The sequence below is a fragment of the Taurulus bubalis genome, assembly GCF_910589615.1.
Source record: "Taurulus bubalis genome assembly, chromosome: 7".
In the NCBI taxonomy this organism is placed as follows: Eukaryota; Metazoa; Chordata; class Actinopteri; order Perciformes; family Cottidae; genus Taurulus; species Taurulus bubalis.
The window spans coordinates 19125342-19144822 of record NC_136595.1 but is presented as its reverse complement, the minus strand read 5'-3'; the positions used below and the strand labels follow the sequence as shown (position 1 = coordinate 19144822).

General features: G+C 40.5%; 1 protein-coding gene across 1 annotated transcript in view; it reads right to left on the bottom strand.

The window, feature by feature from the left end:
• Window positions 1-1010: 1010 nt before the first annotated feature.
• Window positions 1011-19481, bottom strand: part of p3h2 (prolyl 3-hydroxylase 2) — a gene marked incomplete at both ends in the record, with an annotated part of 54021 nt that continues 35550 nt past the window's right edge. Inside the window, 14 exons of the mRNA XM_079221143.1 lie at window positions 1011-1103; window positions 1333-1473; window positions 1832-1907; window positions 2028-2145; window positions 2396-2546; window positions 2813-2908; window positions 2999-3126; window positions 3244-3335; window positions 3972-4012; window positions 4427-4516; window positions 7132-7259; window positions 9540-9671; window positions 15544-15733; window positions 16558-16710. Of these exons, the coding sequence (XP_079077269.1) occupies window positions 1011-1103; window positions 1333-1473; window positions 1832-1907; window positions 2028-2145; window positions 2396-2546; window positions 2813-2908; window positions 2999-3126; window positions 3244-3335; window positions 3972-4012; window positions 4427-4516; window positions 7132-7259; window positions 9540-9671; window positions 15544-15733; window positions 16558-16710 (1629 nt within the window). The remainder of the gene's footprint in view (window positions 1104-1332; window positions 1474-1831; window positions 1908-2027; window positions 2146-2395; window positions 2547-2812; window positions 2909-2998; window positions 3127-3243; window positions 3336-3971; window positions 4013-4426; window positions 4517-7131; window positions 7260-9539; window positions 9672-15543; window positions 15734-16557; window positions 16711-19481) is intronic.

The window sequence follows — 19481 nt, the reverse complement described above, 5'->3', positions numbered from 1 at the left end:
TCCGTTGGATTTACAGTGCAAGACTCGGCCTATCGTCTGTATCATCAACACAAATATAAAGAAATAAAAGATAGACACAGATACGTATTCCTTGAAACAGGAATGATTGACATCTTTTATGAAAGAAAGTTCCTCATATTAAATGCAGACAGTACGACAGCAGCTGTCTATTATTACGAACTCATAAATAAAAGTAAAACATGAACACCATTTTCTCACGTCAGTGGACATGTTAACCAGTATATTCTGCTCTGTGTGCCCGGAGGGGGGGGGGGGAGGGGGGGAGGGATTCATCGTGCCAACAAGAGGAGAAGTGGACAAAGTAGTAGACAGAAAACATTTTCAGTTTCAGACTTGACACACAGAGAAAGACAGAGTGCATGATCGTTAAATAGTCAGCATATTAGAACATATCTCTTTCTTAAACTCTTTGTATGAGTGCTATTTGAAAATGAGGTACCATTTTAAAAACAGTGCACCGCTTATTTTGAAAATATGTTTTACTGGCTCCGTTTGTAATAACATATCTAACAGTACCATTTGTGAATTATTTTGAACTACTGACCACTGAAACTAAGGTATTATTAATATCTGTACTTAGCGTTTATGATTTAAAAAAAAAAAAAAAAAGTTAGATATCCGGAACAAGAACAAGCACGACTCAAAGCAAAACAAAAATTGCAGTTCTTCTCTTTAGATTCTTCACAGTTCAGTGAGATGACAGCTATGATCAGTCTGACATGAAACAGCTTCTTACCAGACAACAAAACAAAGTAAATTGGATTTTTAAAAGCTGTCACTGGAGGGAAAGACAAAGAACAAAAAGGCAAACTCAAGTACTTCTGTGTAGAGAAACATTCAAAAAAACGCGACTGAGAACACACAAATTACAACATTATTAATCTTGCACTTCAAACAGTACAAAAATAGAAAAGTTCTGATCCAGAGGTCGATTCAATAAATAGTTAAAATATATAGAAGGATTTGATAGAAGGGTTTTGCTCCAGCTTCTACAGTTCATCTTTCGGGTTGATGTTGAGGCCTTGACCCCACACAGACTGGGTGTCCAACGCCTGGATCACCTCGTCCGCCTGCAGTCTCTCCTGGGACAGAAGAAAGAGCTACAATTACTTTCTCGTCAAGTTGCAGAGTGACGACATTTTCGACAATCAGGCATTCGTGGGAAATTGTCATGATTAGCATATCGATTCTTGAATTATGGACAAAAAAAAAACAGATTTGTGAGGTCACAGAGACGGCTGAATGAAGGATGAACCTAGAAGCAAAGTGATTAGTTATAATAATAGTTCTTTAACTGAAACATTAGTTTACCAGTTCTCTGAAGAGCGGGTCCAGGGTAAACCACAGAGCGACAGCACACCTCTGCCCGCTGGTAACGGCCTTCACGCCGTGTGGATTCTCCCCTCCTGATGAGAAACCCACCATCCTGCCACATAAGGGCTTCACTGATGCCTGCAGAGGAGAAGGAGACAGAGCAGGAACAGAGGGGAGGTTAAAAAGGACCATTATCTGTTCATATTAGTGAGGCCAACACATTTACATGCAGCAGGCTTTTGTCCTGCTGGAGGGTCTGAGAGCTGATTATCAACAGTTTTTATGTTTGTTGTGTTCATATTTGGTTTGTTCTTTCCACCCAAATAAAGTATGAGCACAATGGTTGTGTCCATTACCCTGTTTAAGGTTTAATTTAAAAATACATTGCCATTTTAGTAAACTAATAAATTATCTGCAGTATAAGCATGTCCATTGCCTTCCCGTGCAGTAAAATCATTTTTACAAGCAAATCTCATGTCAGGAGAAACCATCTTACCGTGACTGTTTTGGCATCCATTTCTGTGAATATGAACTCCCCTCCTTCAAAATCTCCATTTAGATATAATAGTGCACTGAAAGTAAAACAAAGCAAAGGAGAGATCAGTACAGACTCAACATTAACGTGAGAGAGATAGTAATGACCGTTATTCATCTTTTACTATGTAATACAGCTGCAGCATTTATTTCCGTACCTGTAGTCTCTGTATGTGTACGCTGGTGGTTCCTTCCAGCACTCATTGGCCTCGGGGTCCAACAGACAGTTGTCAGCATGGATGGGATGGCTCAGGTCATTCCTGTGATCTTGCTGGCCTGTGAATAGACAACCAACACACATAATAAATACTTTAATATAAATACACATCAATAAATCCAATATCTTCCTCCTATAGGTTGTTTAGTTTTTAAGTCTTCCACTACCCAATCAGTCAGTCAGTCGGTGAACTAGCATCATTTACTAATCCTCAGTAAATGGAATCTGGGAGTATCACTTTAAGTCTCAATATCAAATGATGGTATATGTTTTGGTGTCAAGGGAAGTATGTTTCTGTGGGCGAGTGACCTGTGATGGCTGTCCGGCACACCAGGTGTGTGTAGGAGAAGTGCAGGGTGGCGTTGAGCAGGAAGTAAGACTCGATAACCCGTCTTGCTCGCTCGCTGATGTCGTAGAACAGGCGAGCGCTCCTCATCGGCACTCTGCCTTCATAGCCGTACTGCAGGGAAGAAAAAACACTGTAATACATCAGGAAAGGAACTATACAGGTACAACGATCCATTGCAACACATTTTATTGAGCACTATATACGATAAAGCTACTAACGTAATAATCCCAATAATCGGGTTTGAATTTTTACTTTAGATTCAAATGTTCTCGGCAAATATTTTTGGGTCGGACAATATGCCAGTTTCTTGCAACCTTGACGACTATTTGTGCAGATGAGGGAGGGACGTATATCTTTATCTGTAGCGGTCAGTGTACCTGCAGGGTTTTGAGTACAGTGGCTCCTTCAAACTTCTCATTGGGAGTGTGTGGAGACATCCTCCCTCTGTAACCGTCTCCTGCCATTGTGACCGCCTTGAGGACGAGAAGAAAAAAAGCCAGAGTTAAGCTTTAAAGTTAAGATATACAAATCATTACGTTATCAATGTTGTGTAATGCCCCTACATGAGCCAGGCGTCTGAGGTCTGAGCACTCCTCCTCAGATATAACGTGATCCAGCAGCACCCGCTGGGTCCCGTTCAAGGCCGCAGAGTTCTGCACCAGCTGCACGTCGTCATACACCAAGGGGCCACCTACACAGATCACACAGCAGCATTTTAGGAACGCAACATGTTATCTCAGCCATGGAGGTCAGAGCAGATTCAACTGAACACTAATAACCGTTCTGCCTTATCTCAGTGAAGGTTTACCTTCTTTGAAGTGCTGTGAAGCAGCAACGGTGACGTTCCTCTTGTCTGAAATGGGAACATACTCCATCCAGCCGTCTGTCCCGGAGGGAACCCTGGAAGAACAGAGAATGCATCTTCATATTAACAGCCAAAACTGTGACTTTAAACTTTATACCTGCATAACTGATTTTATTAACCACTTGAGGAATGCAGAAACAAGCAAACTGACATATTTAGTTGATTGAGTGAACTTGTCAGCTAAGACAAGACTATTTACACATCCAGCAGATACAAAGCAGCATTATCATTCATTTGAAGTGATATTTCCAACCACCTCATGAATGCCAGTCTAATTTTTATTCTCCTTTCACTCCGTTTCTGTCTCTATCTTCTCCTGAGGGAAGTATCTGTCTTTCTATCTTCTAAATGCTCCACTGTGTTCACCAGTTTGTCGCTAACTGTGTCGGCGAGCAGGTAGCACACAGTTGGTTTTTGGAGCTTTTTAGCTGAAAACATCTGCGGTCAAAAAACGATACTATGAGATGAGAGTCGACAAAACCAGTAATGTTACTTGTCAGCTGTAAACAATGAGCTAAAGTAAGCTTAAAATATCTTCAGAGTTGAGGGAATCTGCGGTGTAGGATGACAATTTCTTGTATTTGCGGTTACCGAGAAAAACGCTCCAGGTAATGAGAAGTTAAACTGCAGTTATACAAGCAAGACTACACTCAACACTACATATCTCTCACCTGTTTGAGTCCTCTCTTCTACCTGTGCTGCTCCAGTAATTCTGCAAGAAAGACAAGTAATTAAAAACACAACGAAGAGCCCAGACCAGTGGGACTGATTTGATATTTGACACTTGTCAGTGTCCAGCAGGAGGCGCTGTTGGCTGAGAGGACAGTTGTACAGTGCAGTGCCAGACACCTGTTACCCTGCTTTGAGTCAGCCAGCAGCGGGGCACATTAATACGTTTACACACCCAGCAGGAGATCCACTCTGCATCAGACACATGTGGGTCAGCTTACAAATAACCGTCCATTAAATTACACAATATATTTTTATTTCCAGGGAAAACCAAGAATGAAAGGGCACTGGTATGTCAATAAATACTTGTAGTTTGCTTTGAGTTTGAGTTTATACTAACACATGAAAAATTAACAGGATTTGGGGTGTTGTTGTGTTGTGTATTCTGTTAACTTACCCCTTCTACAAACTCCACACCCATGGTTTTACTGCCAATCAGAAGAAGCTCCAGTTCCTGTTTGTGCCTCCTCAGGTACCATGCAGCTTCCTGGGAACACAAACACACCAAAGGTCATTAAGGTACATTCAAACACATGCTTTTGTATAGGAGGGAAATAACTGCAGAAAAAGGGAGAGAAATACATTTTATATTTTAACAGTACTATCATGAAATGTTTCACATTCCTGGCAATGATTTAGCTGATTTTAAATCACTGCATTGTTTTGAAGCTCGCAGTTACAGGAAAGATATAAGTATTAGTGAATCAATATTAACCTGCCATTTATCAAAGCTCATCAACATAACCTTTTAAGCAACAGTGTACTCTAGTCCTCGCCCTTCCACAGTAAATAAAGGGAACCACAAAGTGTCTTTCCCTCGTCTCACAGGACTTATGGAGTGTGATGGCCTCTCTTCTTCTCTGTGTCTTCTGAGGGACATTCTAGTTGTGTATGCATAGTATGTGTGACAGAAATAAGAGCAGTTTTGTTTGTATACAACTGGGTGTAAATGTGCTATAAGACTACATACAGTCCTGTCTTTTTGTATTTTTGTCTGTGCGAGAAAGGGAGAGGTGGTTAGATTGGAAGCCATGAGGATGAATATTGTGAAACTAAAGCACCCAGTAGCGTTTTTCTCATTGTGGTTAAAAAAAGAAAACAGAAGCCCTTTCCAGCACCCTTAATACAAACAGCTCTCAAATTGTTCCAGAGACTTCTGTGGGCACTCTGACATGACTTTTCCTCCTCCTCCACCATTCCTATAAGTAGGATTATTTGGCAGGGAGGCAGGAAAGGCCTGGCACTCAGATCTAGGTCTCTGTAAATGAGCTCCCCAAGGCCGGAGGGAGAGAGGGCGCAGAGAGGAGAGGCGATCTGTGGGCCAGCGACTGTGCTGTAAACTGATGGGACTGGAAAGACTTGAGGGCTAGAAAAATGTAAGCTATGAGTAGAAAAACATAAGCATGAGCTGCAACACGTCGGCTTCTCTTTATCTCACACAGACACAAGCAATGTCAAGCACACACACACACTTACGTTCACAGTCCTGCTGGGAGCCTGCTCACTATAATGAGTACCAGGCTTTCTAGGAAAAAGAGGTTGTGAAATTGAGACTGAAACAAGGCGCTTCTTGACTTTTCATAGCTGCTGATCAGAGTTTTAGGGAGAACTAATTCTCGTTGTTGAAATGGCTGATGGGTAGCCAGATTTAGCAAATTCAATTTTCTCTAGTGGGCAGACATTCAGTTTTGAATCAGTCAGAGTGCTAAGAATACCAGGGGGCAAGGAAATAATAAAGAGCACAGCCAGAGGAAGAAATATGTGGTCGTAAACACATCGACGTAGAAAAATGTGCTTGATACTTCCAGCTGGATGAAGAACATATACAAGTGAAAAGCAAACTTCAAGAATAGCTGCCAAGTAGCAAAGAGCAAGTTAATCCAAGAAATACAGCAAACGGCCTGCCGCCTCCCGTCTCCCCCTTTCCCCTCATATCCACACTTTTCCTCTCCGATCTCTTTCCCTACATTCCCAAGGTATATTGTTCAACTAAGTTTAAAGTTCTTCCAACTAGTACATCAACTAAATCTAAGAGAACACTCTTGTATTTCTAAAGGAAATTTAAGAAAGAAAAATTCCCGTAAATTCTTGTAAACTTTTACAGAGGAGCAGCTGACTGGAAAAATCCCAAACTGGCACGGGATGTGCACGGCTCAGGACAGAAGGGCTCTGCAGTGCCCAGATCATCATTGGTACACATCTACCGAGCATCAGAGGTATTGGGGAGGTGAGGTGCCGGCGCAGACCCCAAAGGATATTAAAAGACGCCAGCAAAGCCTGCTCACCCTGCTGCCATCTGGCAAGTGATAGAAAAGTATCCGCTGTGGAGCCACCAGACTACAGAGCAGCTTCTTTCCTCAGACTGCTGGACTACTCAACTCATCCTCCATACTGCACCATGACTAATAGTTTTGTTTTTCTTTTGGAGCATAAAGAGACTATTACTTCCATTACATTGTGCAAGCCTGTGTTGTAGAATAACAATAAGTGAACCTTGAATCCTTTAAATTGTGGCACCTTTAATCTCGAGCAGTTTTCAATATTCCATATTGTGACCAATTCTGCAGATAATTCAAATATTTTAAGTTTGGTTTATTAGTTTTAATCTGTACAACTATCTTTCTTTGCAAACATGCAGTTAGTGTGTCTACCTTGCACATGTCTTTTCTAATTAAATTTGAATGATGTCAACATGTAATCTTTTGTTGTCTTTTAGATCTTCTATTTTCTGCATGACTTTGTTTTTACTCTTTTCAAAAGTAATTTTTAAAACTCCAAAGATCTTAACATATTTGTATAACTCCACAATGTGAAATTACTTCCACACTCTAAGCTCTTGTTCGTATATTTAGCAAGTCATTGATTCAGATCCACTTATTCTTTCACTAATACAGCTTTCACACAGACACAATGATCCATCCATCCTTCAATATCCTTATGGTGAGATTGTCGTTCTAAGTTAATAAAATCTCTGTCAAATAAAATCTAAATAAAAATCACAGATAAATTCACCAAACCATCCATCCTGATATTTTGCTGTATTTTTCCCACTCTCGGCCTCCATCTGCCCCTCCCCATCCCACGAGAGCAGTAGATCCTCACCTCTCTTGGCTTGCCATCGTGTCCCAGCATCTCGCTGTAGTAATCCACGTTGTCCGTCATGGACTCCTCTCCCTCGTGGAATAACAGGTAGGTCAGAGAGCACTGCAGCGCCTCCTCCAGCCGGCCCACTGCAGAGAGACAGGAAGAAATGTACTGTGTTTATTTACACTATACACAGTCCTCACCATGGTTCCTCACTACACCGCTGATCAAACGTGCGGCCTTGGGTTTCTGCTGATCCATGTACTGGATGGACTGGATGACCAGTGTGTGTGCGCGTGAGCTTGTGTGAAATGTGGAAATGTATCCATCATGGCCGACATTCCCAACCCATTACCACACTGGAGCAAAAGCTGCACTCAGGTTGACATAATGGAAAAATGACGAGATGTCAGTGACAAATAGAGACAAACACACAGCAGGAGCATCCGACTGTCTTCCAGAGCTTAACATACGCAGACAAACTTTTATTTATAATCAAACACAGATCCACAAAGACGGTGGTAACTGCATACACATCTTCGACTCTACACACACAAACACATTATTTAGTAGCTTGTAAAGGCGCATAGTTAAAATCAGACTTCCTGTCTTGGCCGAAGCAGAGGCAGCGTGTCTGCTGCTGTCAGCTGTGTGTTCCCTGGTCAATACGAGTCTGGAGACTTGAGCTCAGTCAAACAGAGAAACGTCATTGAGGATTTATTCAGGAAACGTTAGCCGCTAAAGCACAATCCTGTTTCAACTGCTTACAGCTCACAGTGCTGCTGGCTATTACAGTTCTAAAATTACTGTCCGTGACAGAAAAAATACTGGTACTTGGAATAAGAGGTAAACATTTAAAAAAAAGGAGAAGTAGTCTTGTATTGCATATATTTAAAACCTGACTGCCGACATGTAAATCATATACTGCACACATTTTGAAGTGGGTAACACCCAAGTGATTAAATGAGTATATATTTAACATAATGAATGTTTATTCAAGATTACGGTATGTTAAGACATTTAACTGATTGCATTTGAAACCTTCCTCTGCAGCATCCTACCAGAAATGTGTATTCCCCATTAAATGATCGTAATACAGACAGTGTAAAGTCATAACGGGTGGCCGGTTCAATCCCCAGTCTCCCCATAGTTCACATGTCCAAGTGTCCTTGAGCGAGACACTTAAACCTAAAATTGCTCCCCGGGCGCTTCACTAGGGGCTGCCCATTGCTCCTTAAAATACTAAGGATGGGTCAAATGCAGAGAATACATTTCATGTATGTAAAAGTATGGACAGATAAAGTTTCTTTTCTTAATATCATAAAAATACACATTTTGTGTGAGCATCCAGCTTGCATTTTATAGGATTTAAACTTTTTTAGTTTGTTCAACCTTTCTTAAAATAGATTTAGTTTTAGTAAAGAAGACTATAAAAATAGTGGTAATACTGACTTAACAGCAGCACTGGCTTTCATCCAACTCGCCAAGTACATGCATCCATTGTTTCCTGTGAATCCCTCGTGTGTGTGCATACGCACTTATTGAAAAGAAGGACTGTCAGTATAACACAATCTAAAGTTCTATATAGAGAGGCAGAATGAAAACATATTTAATGGATATGGCTAAAAAATGCCAGCAATAGATAATATTATAATTGGGTTTGATATCAGAAAAACAAGCAAAGAATGCAACTTAGAAAAAATTCATGAACTGAATTTGTGATTTCATCAGCAGTGATACACAGTAAGCTGTGAGCCTTTTCACTTCATAATACAGGAACATAACTGACTCACTAAGATGCTTCTTATCAACTAAATACTTTTCAGGCTTCCACAGACTTACAAACACAGACAAGAAGATTGACAGACAGAAAAAAAAACACACACACACACACACACCCAGCAGCGGCTGTTAAAAATCAAAGCCTGCTCTCGGTGTGTTTGCACAGATCCAACGATCCACTTTGCTTTATTAGAGCCACATGCTTATGGGTCATTAAGTATAATCTGGTGATCTCACAACCACTCAGCACACTGTCCTTCACAACTACGCTTTGTTGTTGTGCCAGCACCCTTTGTCTAGAAGGGGTTTTCTCTACTACAAAAGACTTGAGCCTATTCACACACAGAAACTAACACCTGAGAGAACACAGATTGAATATGCTCATCTAAAAGATAATGTAATTCTTGGGAACAATGAGAAACTCTAAACGAGCCCAACAGTTGATTGGCTCAGCCCGCCTGCAGCTCTTTGTGGTCACGATACGTTCTTGTATGTCCACATGTGTGAGTGTGTGAGTTATGACCTGTGGGTGTATCCATTTTTGTTCATAATTAAACAAAGCAGATTCAGATAGATGTCATGTTTTTCCATCAGAAAATCCACTAGAAGGTCTGAATAAGTATTACATTCCTTGAACAATTTACCGTGGAAGAAGGCGAACTGAAGGTAGTCGTAGTGCAGAGGCAGGTAGTTCTCCATCGGTGAGAGGCGGCCCGGCCGGGTGGCGAGGTCTCGAACGCACTCGTGTTCACAGTGCAGCACCTGAGTGAAGTGATCTAGAACAAAATCACATCATCAGTTTCTCTTTGAGATAGTTAGCCGCTTCTTAAATGCTGCATTTGGCTTTTTACTTCATTGAGTTTTAGTTTAGGGGCTGGATACCAATATAACTGAGGTGAGGAGAAGATTTTACAGAAAACTGCAGAATAGAGAAATAAGGTTTAAAACACCAGTTCTTATAAATAATAACAATTGGATATCTGAAACCATTTTTGTAAGAGTCTGGAGGAAAAACTCCCCCCAAGAAAACTTTTAATGGTAGAAAAAAAGGAATAAAGATCCTTCTTTCTGAATAGACAGACATGCAGCCCTGGCCAGAAAACCTTTTTTATTGGTTGATTAACGAAGACAATGGTTTGATCAATCCAACATGGTTTCAAACTAGAAGAACAGTGGCACCAGCTCCCGCTACAGCATTTTACTATAGTTACAGTTAGTTTACTGCATGCCTAACCACTGGGCCGATTGAGTCAGTTATAAGATGGCGTGGCCTGTTGCAATTTAAATGCACACATGCAATAAATATATGGTCACTACTCCAGTATGGTCCCATGCCCACAGCTATTAACTCTGCTGAGACCACTGGTGCGACATCAGCTCAGGGTTAAAGGACCACTAGAAATACAGCTGAAAATAATGAATAACTAGTTAATATGACAGTTATAATAGAGACTAAGAGCAGCTGATCTCCAGCGTATTATATTGCTTTCATTGTACTACCGATTAACCCGTTTGACATCAAGGCATCAAAGCTACATCACTTAGCCGATAAAGTGCATTTTTCTGTTGTTTACTATATTAATCTTCATTCAATTTGAGAGCATCATTATGTGTTTCTACACTGAAAATAATAAGAACTTTGTATAAAGCAGATATTAAAAGTTGTTTTGTTCCCGTTTTAGTGAAGGGTCTGGTATTTGTGGGGAAAAAACTCTGGAGTGAGTTCAATTTAAGGAGCTGTATCCAATCAAATACAGCAAGTCCAACAACATGTTATTCCCCGTCGCTGTGAAGTAGATCAACTAAATGTTGTTCCCCTTTTAACAGTAAAGTACTTTCATGTCTTTGTCCTCCCCGCAGGATCAACAAACAGGATTCATCACCACCTGAGGATCAACAGATTTCACAAGGTGCTACATATTATTTCCTTATGTCGAGCCCCAAGAGAAGAGCCATCAGAGTGGATGATAGCATTGTTGTGTGTGTGTGTGTGTGTGTGTGTTTTCTGTGAGGGTGAATGTACAGTGAGGTCACTCTTGAGCAGCTGCAGCGCTACTTTCCTAACCCAGACAGCAGAGTTGTGGTCCGTTTCAATCTTTTCAAGAGTCTCAGAGGAGCAGAAATATGAAATGTTTTAGGCCAGAATCAAGGGCTGGAAAGCAGTTTATTTTTTCTTCAGTAAATCAAACCACTACACGAGGAAGTCATTCAATTAAATACTTTCTCTTTTGTTTGAATCGCATATCAAATTATATTACTCTCAAAAAAGACAAACGTACATCTTAACACAAATAAACATCATAATCACAGACTCTACTGGAGTGGTGCTATGGAAAATAATCCGCCTGATTTTAAGTCAAACAAAACGCGACCAAAGTTAATTAGCCGGCTTTTCTGTGTTTATGCAACCTGGCCATACATTTTTGAGACAAAGCACACTTGTCAGCAATTAAGCTGCGGCTACTGCACAAAACTCGCCTCAACTTCCAGAGAGAAAGGCCGGCATCGTGTCGTCAGGAGCACCACTGACCACAGAAGAAGTGTCTGTATAACAGTATAATTGCGTTATTATGATCTGGTGCTTTGTTGTGGATACACGCTTCCCTCCACATCAAAAAGGCCAGATTCTCTGCAGGAAGATAGTTATTGGCTGCTCACCATTTTTTAAACGAAACAACATAATATCACAGCACATAAAAGTTAGCGTAGTGCTTGTTATTGCTCATTTAAACTGTATGACTAACACTTGGAGAGGCACTAACTAACGCTGAGGCTCCCCTCTGTAACAGCCAGATGAAAGCCAGTGGCGGCTGGGCTGAACTAACCGTCTTATAGTGACCTCTGTCATCGAGCTGCTCTGTTGAGGCCACAGAGAGCAGCAGAGAGAGAGAGAGAGAGAGACGAAACAGAGCACTGGAGACTGGGAGAGGTGCAGTTTTGTAAACCATATATAGGTGATTAATGCATTCCCCCCACTGTTCAGGCAGACATGTTTTTTGTTTTATGTCCTGCGGGTATTAGTCTGCATGTTACTCTAAATATATAAAAAAGCAAACAATCAGCGCACGACTTTGGTCAAATTTACACCACTGTTGTGTACATAAATGTACTGAAATCTGTAACGGAAAGCAGGGACTGTGCATAGAAAAGGGTACTAGGTGATGTGTTCAGGTGTTGGTAGGAAGTTCTCAAACCTGAAGTTAAACTTGTCAACAGTCATTAACAAGATATGCTGTCAAACAATGAAAACAAAGAAACTGTGAAAGTTTAAATACGAACAAAGTTAGGAAGTCTCTGAACCAGAAACTGAGAGCACCAAAATGAATGAAATGAACAATCCACGTATTCAACTGGAATTCAACACAACGACAACATTTGCTGTGTGATAAATAAGCAAAAACACACGAACAAAATACCAGAAAGTTCCTTTAAAGAGAGACAGAGGGAGAGGAGAAGTCTTGTAGTGAGTCAGTGGCATCTTGGATGCACTCTGCTGCTCTGGCTCTGGTTCAGGCAATTTTTCTGGTCTGTCAAAGACAGCAGCAGAGCATGTCTACCAAATTCCAGAGCTGTAACTGAACACAGTCTTACTCAGAGAATATCACTCAACACTTCGGCGCTAACTGAGGCTCGGCCGCATCTTCCTTTGAGTTATTGCTTACTCATTTTTCATCATTTGATTTATTTCTAAGAGACTGTGTACAGTTACTTAATGTGCCGATTTGTTTGATAATTTCCATCTGGATCTGCATGTTATCGATTGATTGATTATATTCATGAATTTATTAAAACATACGGTGGAGGTTAAATAATCTCAAAATTGGATCAGCAGGCTCTGGTTTGTGCCACAGGTCTTCCACACCATGTCTTAACATCATAAGTCGGATTTAGTGATTCCCAAGGGTCTGTAAAGTGGTCTCGTCTATTAAAGTAATGTCAATGTTCAGATAATATTTCTAGGTTAAACCATAAATCCTAAAATGTGGAATGTATGCTGAATGTAAAAGAGCTGGATGCAGTTTTCTACCTAATTCAATAATCCTCCGCCCCCAGTGCTGTGGTAATCCATACAACAATGAACAACTAAAGGAAGTCTGTGGGATCAAATCCTGCAACATGTGTAGGGGACCAGGGGTCTCATTCGTAAAACAGTGCGTAGGATCCACACTAATGTTGGAATACGAGGAAATGCATGTACGGCAAAAATATTCTGACAAGTTTAAATGTTGATGCATAAAAATTAGCCTTTGATCAATGGTTCTTTACGGTGAATCACGGCAACCACCGAAAAGAAGAACACTCGTTGGTTTGACTGTTTATGATAAAGAGAATATATAAGTGCAAGGTAACATGTGATATGAAGTGAAAATTAAATGTGTGACATATATTTCTACAGTCTGGCTTCAATTCACCCCCTCACTATCGCCGTCGCCAGTTTCCTGTGTATCGCGTCTTCGCGCTTTCTGTACAGGTGCTCACATTCTCTCGAGTCTGTTTTAATAGATCACAACTTTTGCGTGTGAAGTGTCGTACATCTTTTTCAGGCCCCGTTTTGTCCATATGCAACGGTTATAAATGAGAACCCAGATATCGATGTCCCTTGTTTGTGTTTGTCTTTACCACAGACTGGCTTTGCTACGATTTATATGAATCTGCTCTGAAGACTTTGCAGTTACACATATATCTACACCTCTAATAATCTCCAAGAAATTCAAGCCAAAGCACCGGCATATAAATCTCTGTATTTCTACAGATAGAGTGCCAGGAAAAGGTTGGCGACTGATGAAAATAAATATGAATCAAATAAATCAAAGCTTGACTGTAACTAACAGTCTATACTTCTTTTCTGTTTTTCAAGGCCGGAGAGATAAAAAGAAATAAAGGGAGACACATGTAACACATCTGCAGCCAGAATTGAACCAGTAAAGTTATGATTACAGTATATGATAAGCTTCTCAACCACTCGGCATCCATGATGCACCAACAGTCTATATTTCCAATGCAAAACCTTAATAAGAAGAATGCTAAATGGACTGTTCTCGTATCCCGCTTTTCTAGTCTTTCAACAACTCAAAGCGCTTCAACACTACATGTCATCATTCACCCTTTCACACACTGATGACAGGGGCCAACATGCCAATCAGGACTATGTAATCATTCACAGCCATTCACACACCACAGGGTTGTTGTGGTTAAGCGTCTTGCCCAAGGACACATCGGTATGGACTAGCGGAGCGGGGGATCGAACCGCCCATTCTCTAATTGAAGGGCTACCCTGGTCTACCACTGTGCTACAGTCGGCTGAGCCACAGTCAAACACATATCCATAATTTAAAGGGCATAATATGAGATTGCGAGCATTTCTATTGACACAACAGCAAACAGTACAAACTGTGGTACGTGCTACCGGAACCAACAGTGTTTACCCGACGGGGAACCGAAGGATGGGCGCTAGGCTTCCACCACAATGCTGTCGGTTGGGACGGCATTAACATCTGTAACCGCCATATGACAGCAGGGCAGAGCGGAGGCCGGGAGCTAGCTAGTGGGGTACGCTCACGTGCACTCACATGCACTACATGCGCCGCTGGCCCGGCTGCGCCAACAAAGCAACAACACACAGACCGAGAGGGTTTTCATTCTATACTCAGCTAGACAATACTCCTCCATATATTTACGTAGAAAATAGTTGTTTGCTGCTATATTAATGCTATGAATGTTGTATATTGCTCCTTTGGACACAGCTGCCTTTTTTATGGCTGTTGTCCCCCGTCTGCCCTTTGACCCAGTGGCAACTGCCATCCAGTGCCAGGCCACTGCCGGAGAGATTTGATCATCTAATGAGCATGAAGGGTGTCGTTCGGTCTTGTGTAAGCGTCCCACAGGCTCCATCTCACCACAACAAAGCCCAGCTTGGTTAATGGAACGGTCACGTCAAGTTAATGAAATGTTTCACAACTAAGCAGTGTCATTTAGAATCAACTAAAAACTGGATTTATGAAACCACTGTCGGAGGGCGGGGTGTCTAAAAATGAACACAAAATGTGGCATTTGCAAATCAACAGAAAACACAGGGCAGGGTTTCTTAGAAGGCAACGGCCATACGAGCAACGTTCTACTGCATTGCAACAAGCATCAGTTCAAACGAGCAATAAAATATTGAAATATGCTATTATGCTACAATAAAAAAACTGAAACACCTTGAACCAATGTTCGATGCAATTTTACGGTTTTGCTTAATCAATTTGCATGTTTTTCTTATTTTTATTAGTGCCAGCTGTTATATCGGATTCAACATGTTGTTGGGAACATAACACAAAGAGGGTGTAAAGAATTTAAACCAGAACCTAAACAAGAAAGTCCTGGTTCCAATTAGAAACGTGCAGGATAAATAGTTCATTATTTCTGTAATTTTGCCATTGTGAAGAATAAATACAGCTGGTTACACTAACAAATCATATCCAAAGTGCAAATCCTGTCTATGTTTATGCTGGGATTTAAATGCAATATATATGGCCTTATTATTTCCCTGGTTATTTACATTATGCAGCTCATGGACATGTTTTGTGCTGCTTGAGAATACATGCAGAAAGGATACATGTCAACCGTTTTCTGTTTGATTAAACTTGTTAAGATGTTGGCGCTTACCTGATACGACTTCATGGAGGCTGTAACGGTAGCGGAGGTAGTCATGGCCATCAAACCGCTGCGGCCACTGACAAAGGGCCCGGCACTCCGAGTCTGCTTTATAATACTCCACCAAAGCCTCCTCAAACAGAGCGATGGCTCCTTCATGATCCCCTTTATCATACAAGATCCCTGCTGCTGCGAAGGAGCGCTGTGAGGAGAGACGGAGGATCGTGAAAGTTAGGAACGATGGGATGAGTATTTATGACCTGCGGTGTGCAACAAAGCTTTTTATGATATGCCGGTAGGTATTTATCTTTGACAGTTTTATAAAAGCCAATGTATACTGTTCATAAATTCTTTTTACAAGGCCTCTAGCACACATCACGTTTCCTGCAGCAGTAATAGTCATTTGTTTAGAATAAACAGAAGAGACGTTGGGTGGGTGAACCTGAACAGTTTCCAGAAAGGATTCTCCCTGAATACATTTATAATAAGATGTAATGTACATGGATTTACAGTCTTTCAATTGGAAAGTAAAAGGAAGTTAGAGTCACACAATAACTTAAGTTATCAGCCATGCTTCAAAGTTTAGTTGAGGTACAGTTTGTATGAATGACTTCTTCCAGAAGGTTCTGTGTCTCATAGGAGTTTGACTTGAGGATGAAGAAACAATAGAGAAAGAGATTGTAAAAGAATCAAAGCAAAAAGGATCCAAAAAAACACTTTCAGGGCTTCACCGCAACAAGCACTGAAGAGTTTCCAGTCATTAAGCTCAGAGGGCCATTAACGCAAAGGTCCCTTCATATGGGGACCACAGCTGTACTTTTCCCTTTAGGAAATGCATGAAGTAGACAGATGTGAAGTAGAAAAAGTTGCCAGACATTCTGGCCTGATTTGAACAAAGGTGACAGAAGATCAAACAGATGATCTGAAACATGCTCAGGTAAGAGTCACGAAAGAGATAAAACAAGTCAAGTAAAAAAAAAATTAAAAAATGTATCCAAACTCGCATATTAATATTCCCTGGCTTACCTGGTGAGGCCGAGCTTCTCGGTCCACAAAGCGATCCTCCTCCACGCCCTGCAGGTCTTTGTACTGCTCCAGGTTCTGACCCATCTCCACGTGTTCTGGGTTGGCCTGGAAATAAGTGTGAGCTGCCGCCGCCGCCTTGTCAGGCTGCTTCAACTAAAGAGAGAAAGAGAGAGAAAGAGCGATGCTATAAATTAATAATAATAATAACTGACCTCTGAAGGCACAAATTCTACTGTGTAGTTGAGGAAGTTAGCTAAACAAAGTCATGACAGGTCAAATTAGTGAGTTTGTAACTGCAAGAGGAACGTGTTTACCAAGTATTGCCAACACAATCAAAAAGAAATGTGGAAAATCAGAGAGATAATTTGGAGGCGTTCTTCTGAAGCCGCTACTGCAGGAAGAACAGACCACTCGCCAAAATACGGGGGTGCATTCAAACGTTTCCTATAAATCAATTCTTGTGCAAGTAATTTGGAATCCACTTGAAATAAGTAATATTTTTCCATTTGATTAATCAGAAAACAGAGAAATGTCGCACTGTTCCCACCCACATCTTGTCATTAGAGAGATACGTCTTTACTGCAGTTTATGTGAATGAGGTCGCTGCCCTCAAAACCATCAACTTGATTGATGTTGGGAGTATTAAAAAAAAATATTCGCCGCAGGGTTCACATCCTCTTTCACAGAAATGTATCAAATATAAACACATGAGAAAAGAGACAGTTGCAGGCACCATAAGAGGAACACTAAGTGGCAGGGAAATGTTGATGCGTGTTTGTGAGTGATGCGGATACAGTGCAGACAGAGACTGAAAGATGAAAAGGATGAAAGACAGCAGCTGTAATACATCAGCTGGTTGACTAATAAACTAAACCAAGCACATCAAAAGGACCTTAGAATAAAAACAGTAGAGTATGCTGTGACAGACAAGAAGCAAATAGGAACATTTTATGCCACAATTAGTATATTACTATGCTAAAAAGTTACATGTTTTTACCATACTTTATTTATTTGTTTTACGATTTTTCAATTAATCTGCCAATTATTTTCTTAATTTAATATTTGTTCCGTCAATAAATTGTCAGAAAAGAGTACAAAAGTTTTAAAATGTCCAAAACCCAAAGATATTCAGTTTAAAATTATGAGCAAATCCTTTTATTGGAGGAGTTGGAATTAATGAATCTTGCTTGACTAAAGTAATGCATCAATCAAAATAGTTGTTAATTAATTTCTTTTGATCGACTCATTAATCAATCAACTAATATTTTTCTGAATTTGTGCGTCAGCCTTAAAATAACTTAAAAAAACAAGCTTATTTCAGAGATCCCAGATGTCTGGTGCCCGCTAGTTTCTTGTTGCTTTAACACGCGCTTGTTCCTTAGAAACTCATCATGTTCGAAGAACTGGAACATCCAAACATGCCCGGTCCTTATCAGATAAGATCCTTATCATGCTCAAGCCTCAACATGGATCGCCTTAGACAACGACCTCATACAATAGCCCTTCACTGCACAGGTCCATGAACATAGGCAGAGAGAGAGAAACAGTTTAACATACCTATTAGCCATCGTTTCATTTAAATCTGCTATTTCTTCTTAGACTACATGTCATTCCCCCATTCATACACTGATGGGAGGGCTTTTTTCCACTTTTTTTTCGTTTTAATAGGGTTTTTACAAAAGGTATAAACTGAATAGCACAATATCTACACAGATAATACATAAGGTTATGCAAATAATATATATATATATATATATATATATATATATATATATATATATATATAACATTAAGTAGTTGTCTGGAAACACTTTCATATTCATACAAATATATTTTAATTAGGCATTCATTTGGTCGGTGTCACAACTCTTATACAAGTTCCTATTAAATGTATTCCCCCTGACTCTCAGACGGTACGTCAACTTTTCAAGAAACAAAGATATTGTGAACAATTTCTGTTTTGGAACATTTACATGAAGCCAATTTCTGGTAACGATGTTCTGACTTGCTGCATATAAAACTTTAGCCAAGTAGAGGTCATCTCTCATCACAACACATGTGTGTTGTTCCCAAGATGCATCCCAGGGCACGTGTTCAGGATCTCGTATCACAAAATGTTTTTAACAACAGCATGAGCATTTTTCCAGTAAAGCCTCATCTTTGTGCAGTTCCGGAAAATATGCGAGTGCTCAGCATTCATGCTCCCACACGGCCTCCAACATTGTGGTTGTGCAGCAAGTTGCCTGCTTATTATTTTGAGTGTAATGAAAAAGCGGGTTAAGTTCTGCCAGCAAAATTCCCTCCATTCTAGTGAGTTTGTGGACATACATTGTGTCTCACACCTTTGAAACCATTCTTCCTGTTATTTGAATCTTTAACTGCTTCCCATTTGTATTTTATGTAGACCATTGCCTTTTTGTGTCCATTCTTGATGGTTGGCTAATACACCCTTTGGCTTACATTTTGAGTTGGACAACCCTGTATCTCCCTTTCCATCAGGACTATCTAACATTCACACCTATTCACACACGGATGGTGCGGAAATTTGGGGGGTTAAGTGTCTTGGCCATGGTCACATCCACATGGACTAAAGGAGCTGTTGATCGAACTGCCGATTTTCTGAAAGAGGACACGATCCACTCTAACTTCTGAGCCACAGTTATGTTGCGTTTGACAATAACTGAAAAGAACAAAACGTGAGTTAAGCAGGAAACCGAAGGAGAATGACATGCTGAGGAAATAAAAGCCAGATTCAGAGAGGGGAAAACAAACCTGATTGGAGACACAGCTTGCTCTCTTGTGAAGGATCTCTTGCTGCATTACTACCTCAAAACAGAATCTCAGAAACACCCGACTGCTTTTGTTTAAATTCTTCATGTTCCCAACAGGTGCAACTGTAATACAGATCCCATTGTTTCACAGTT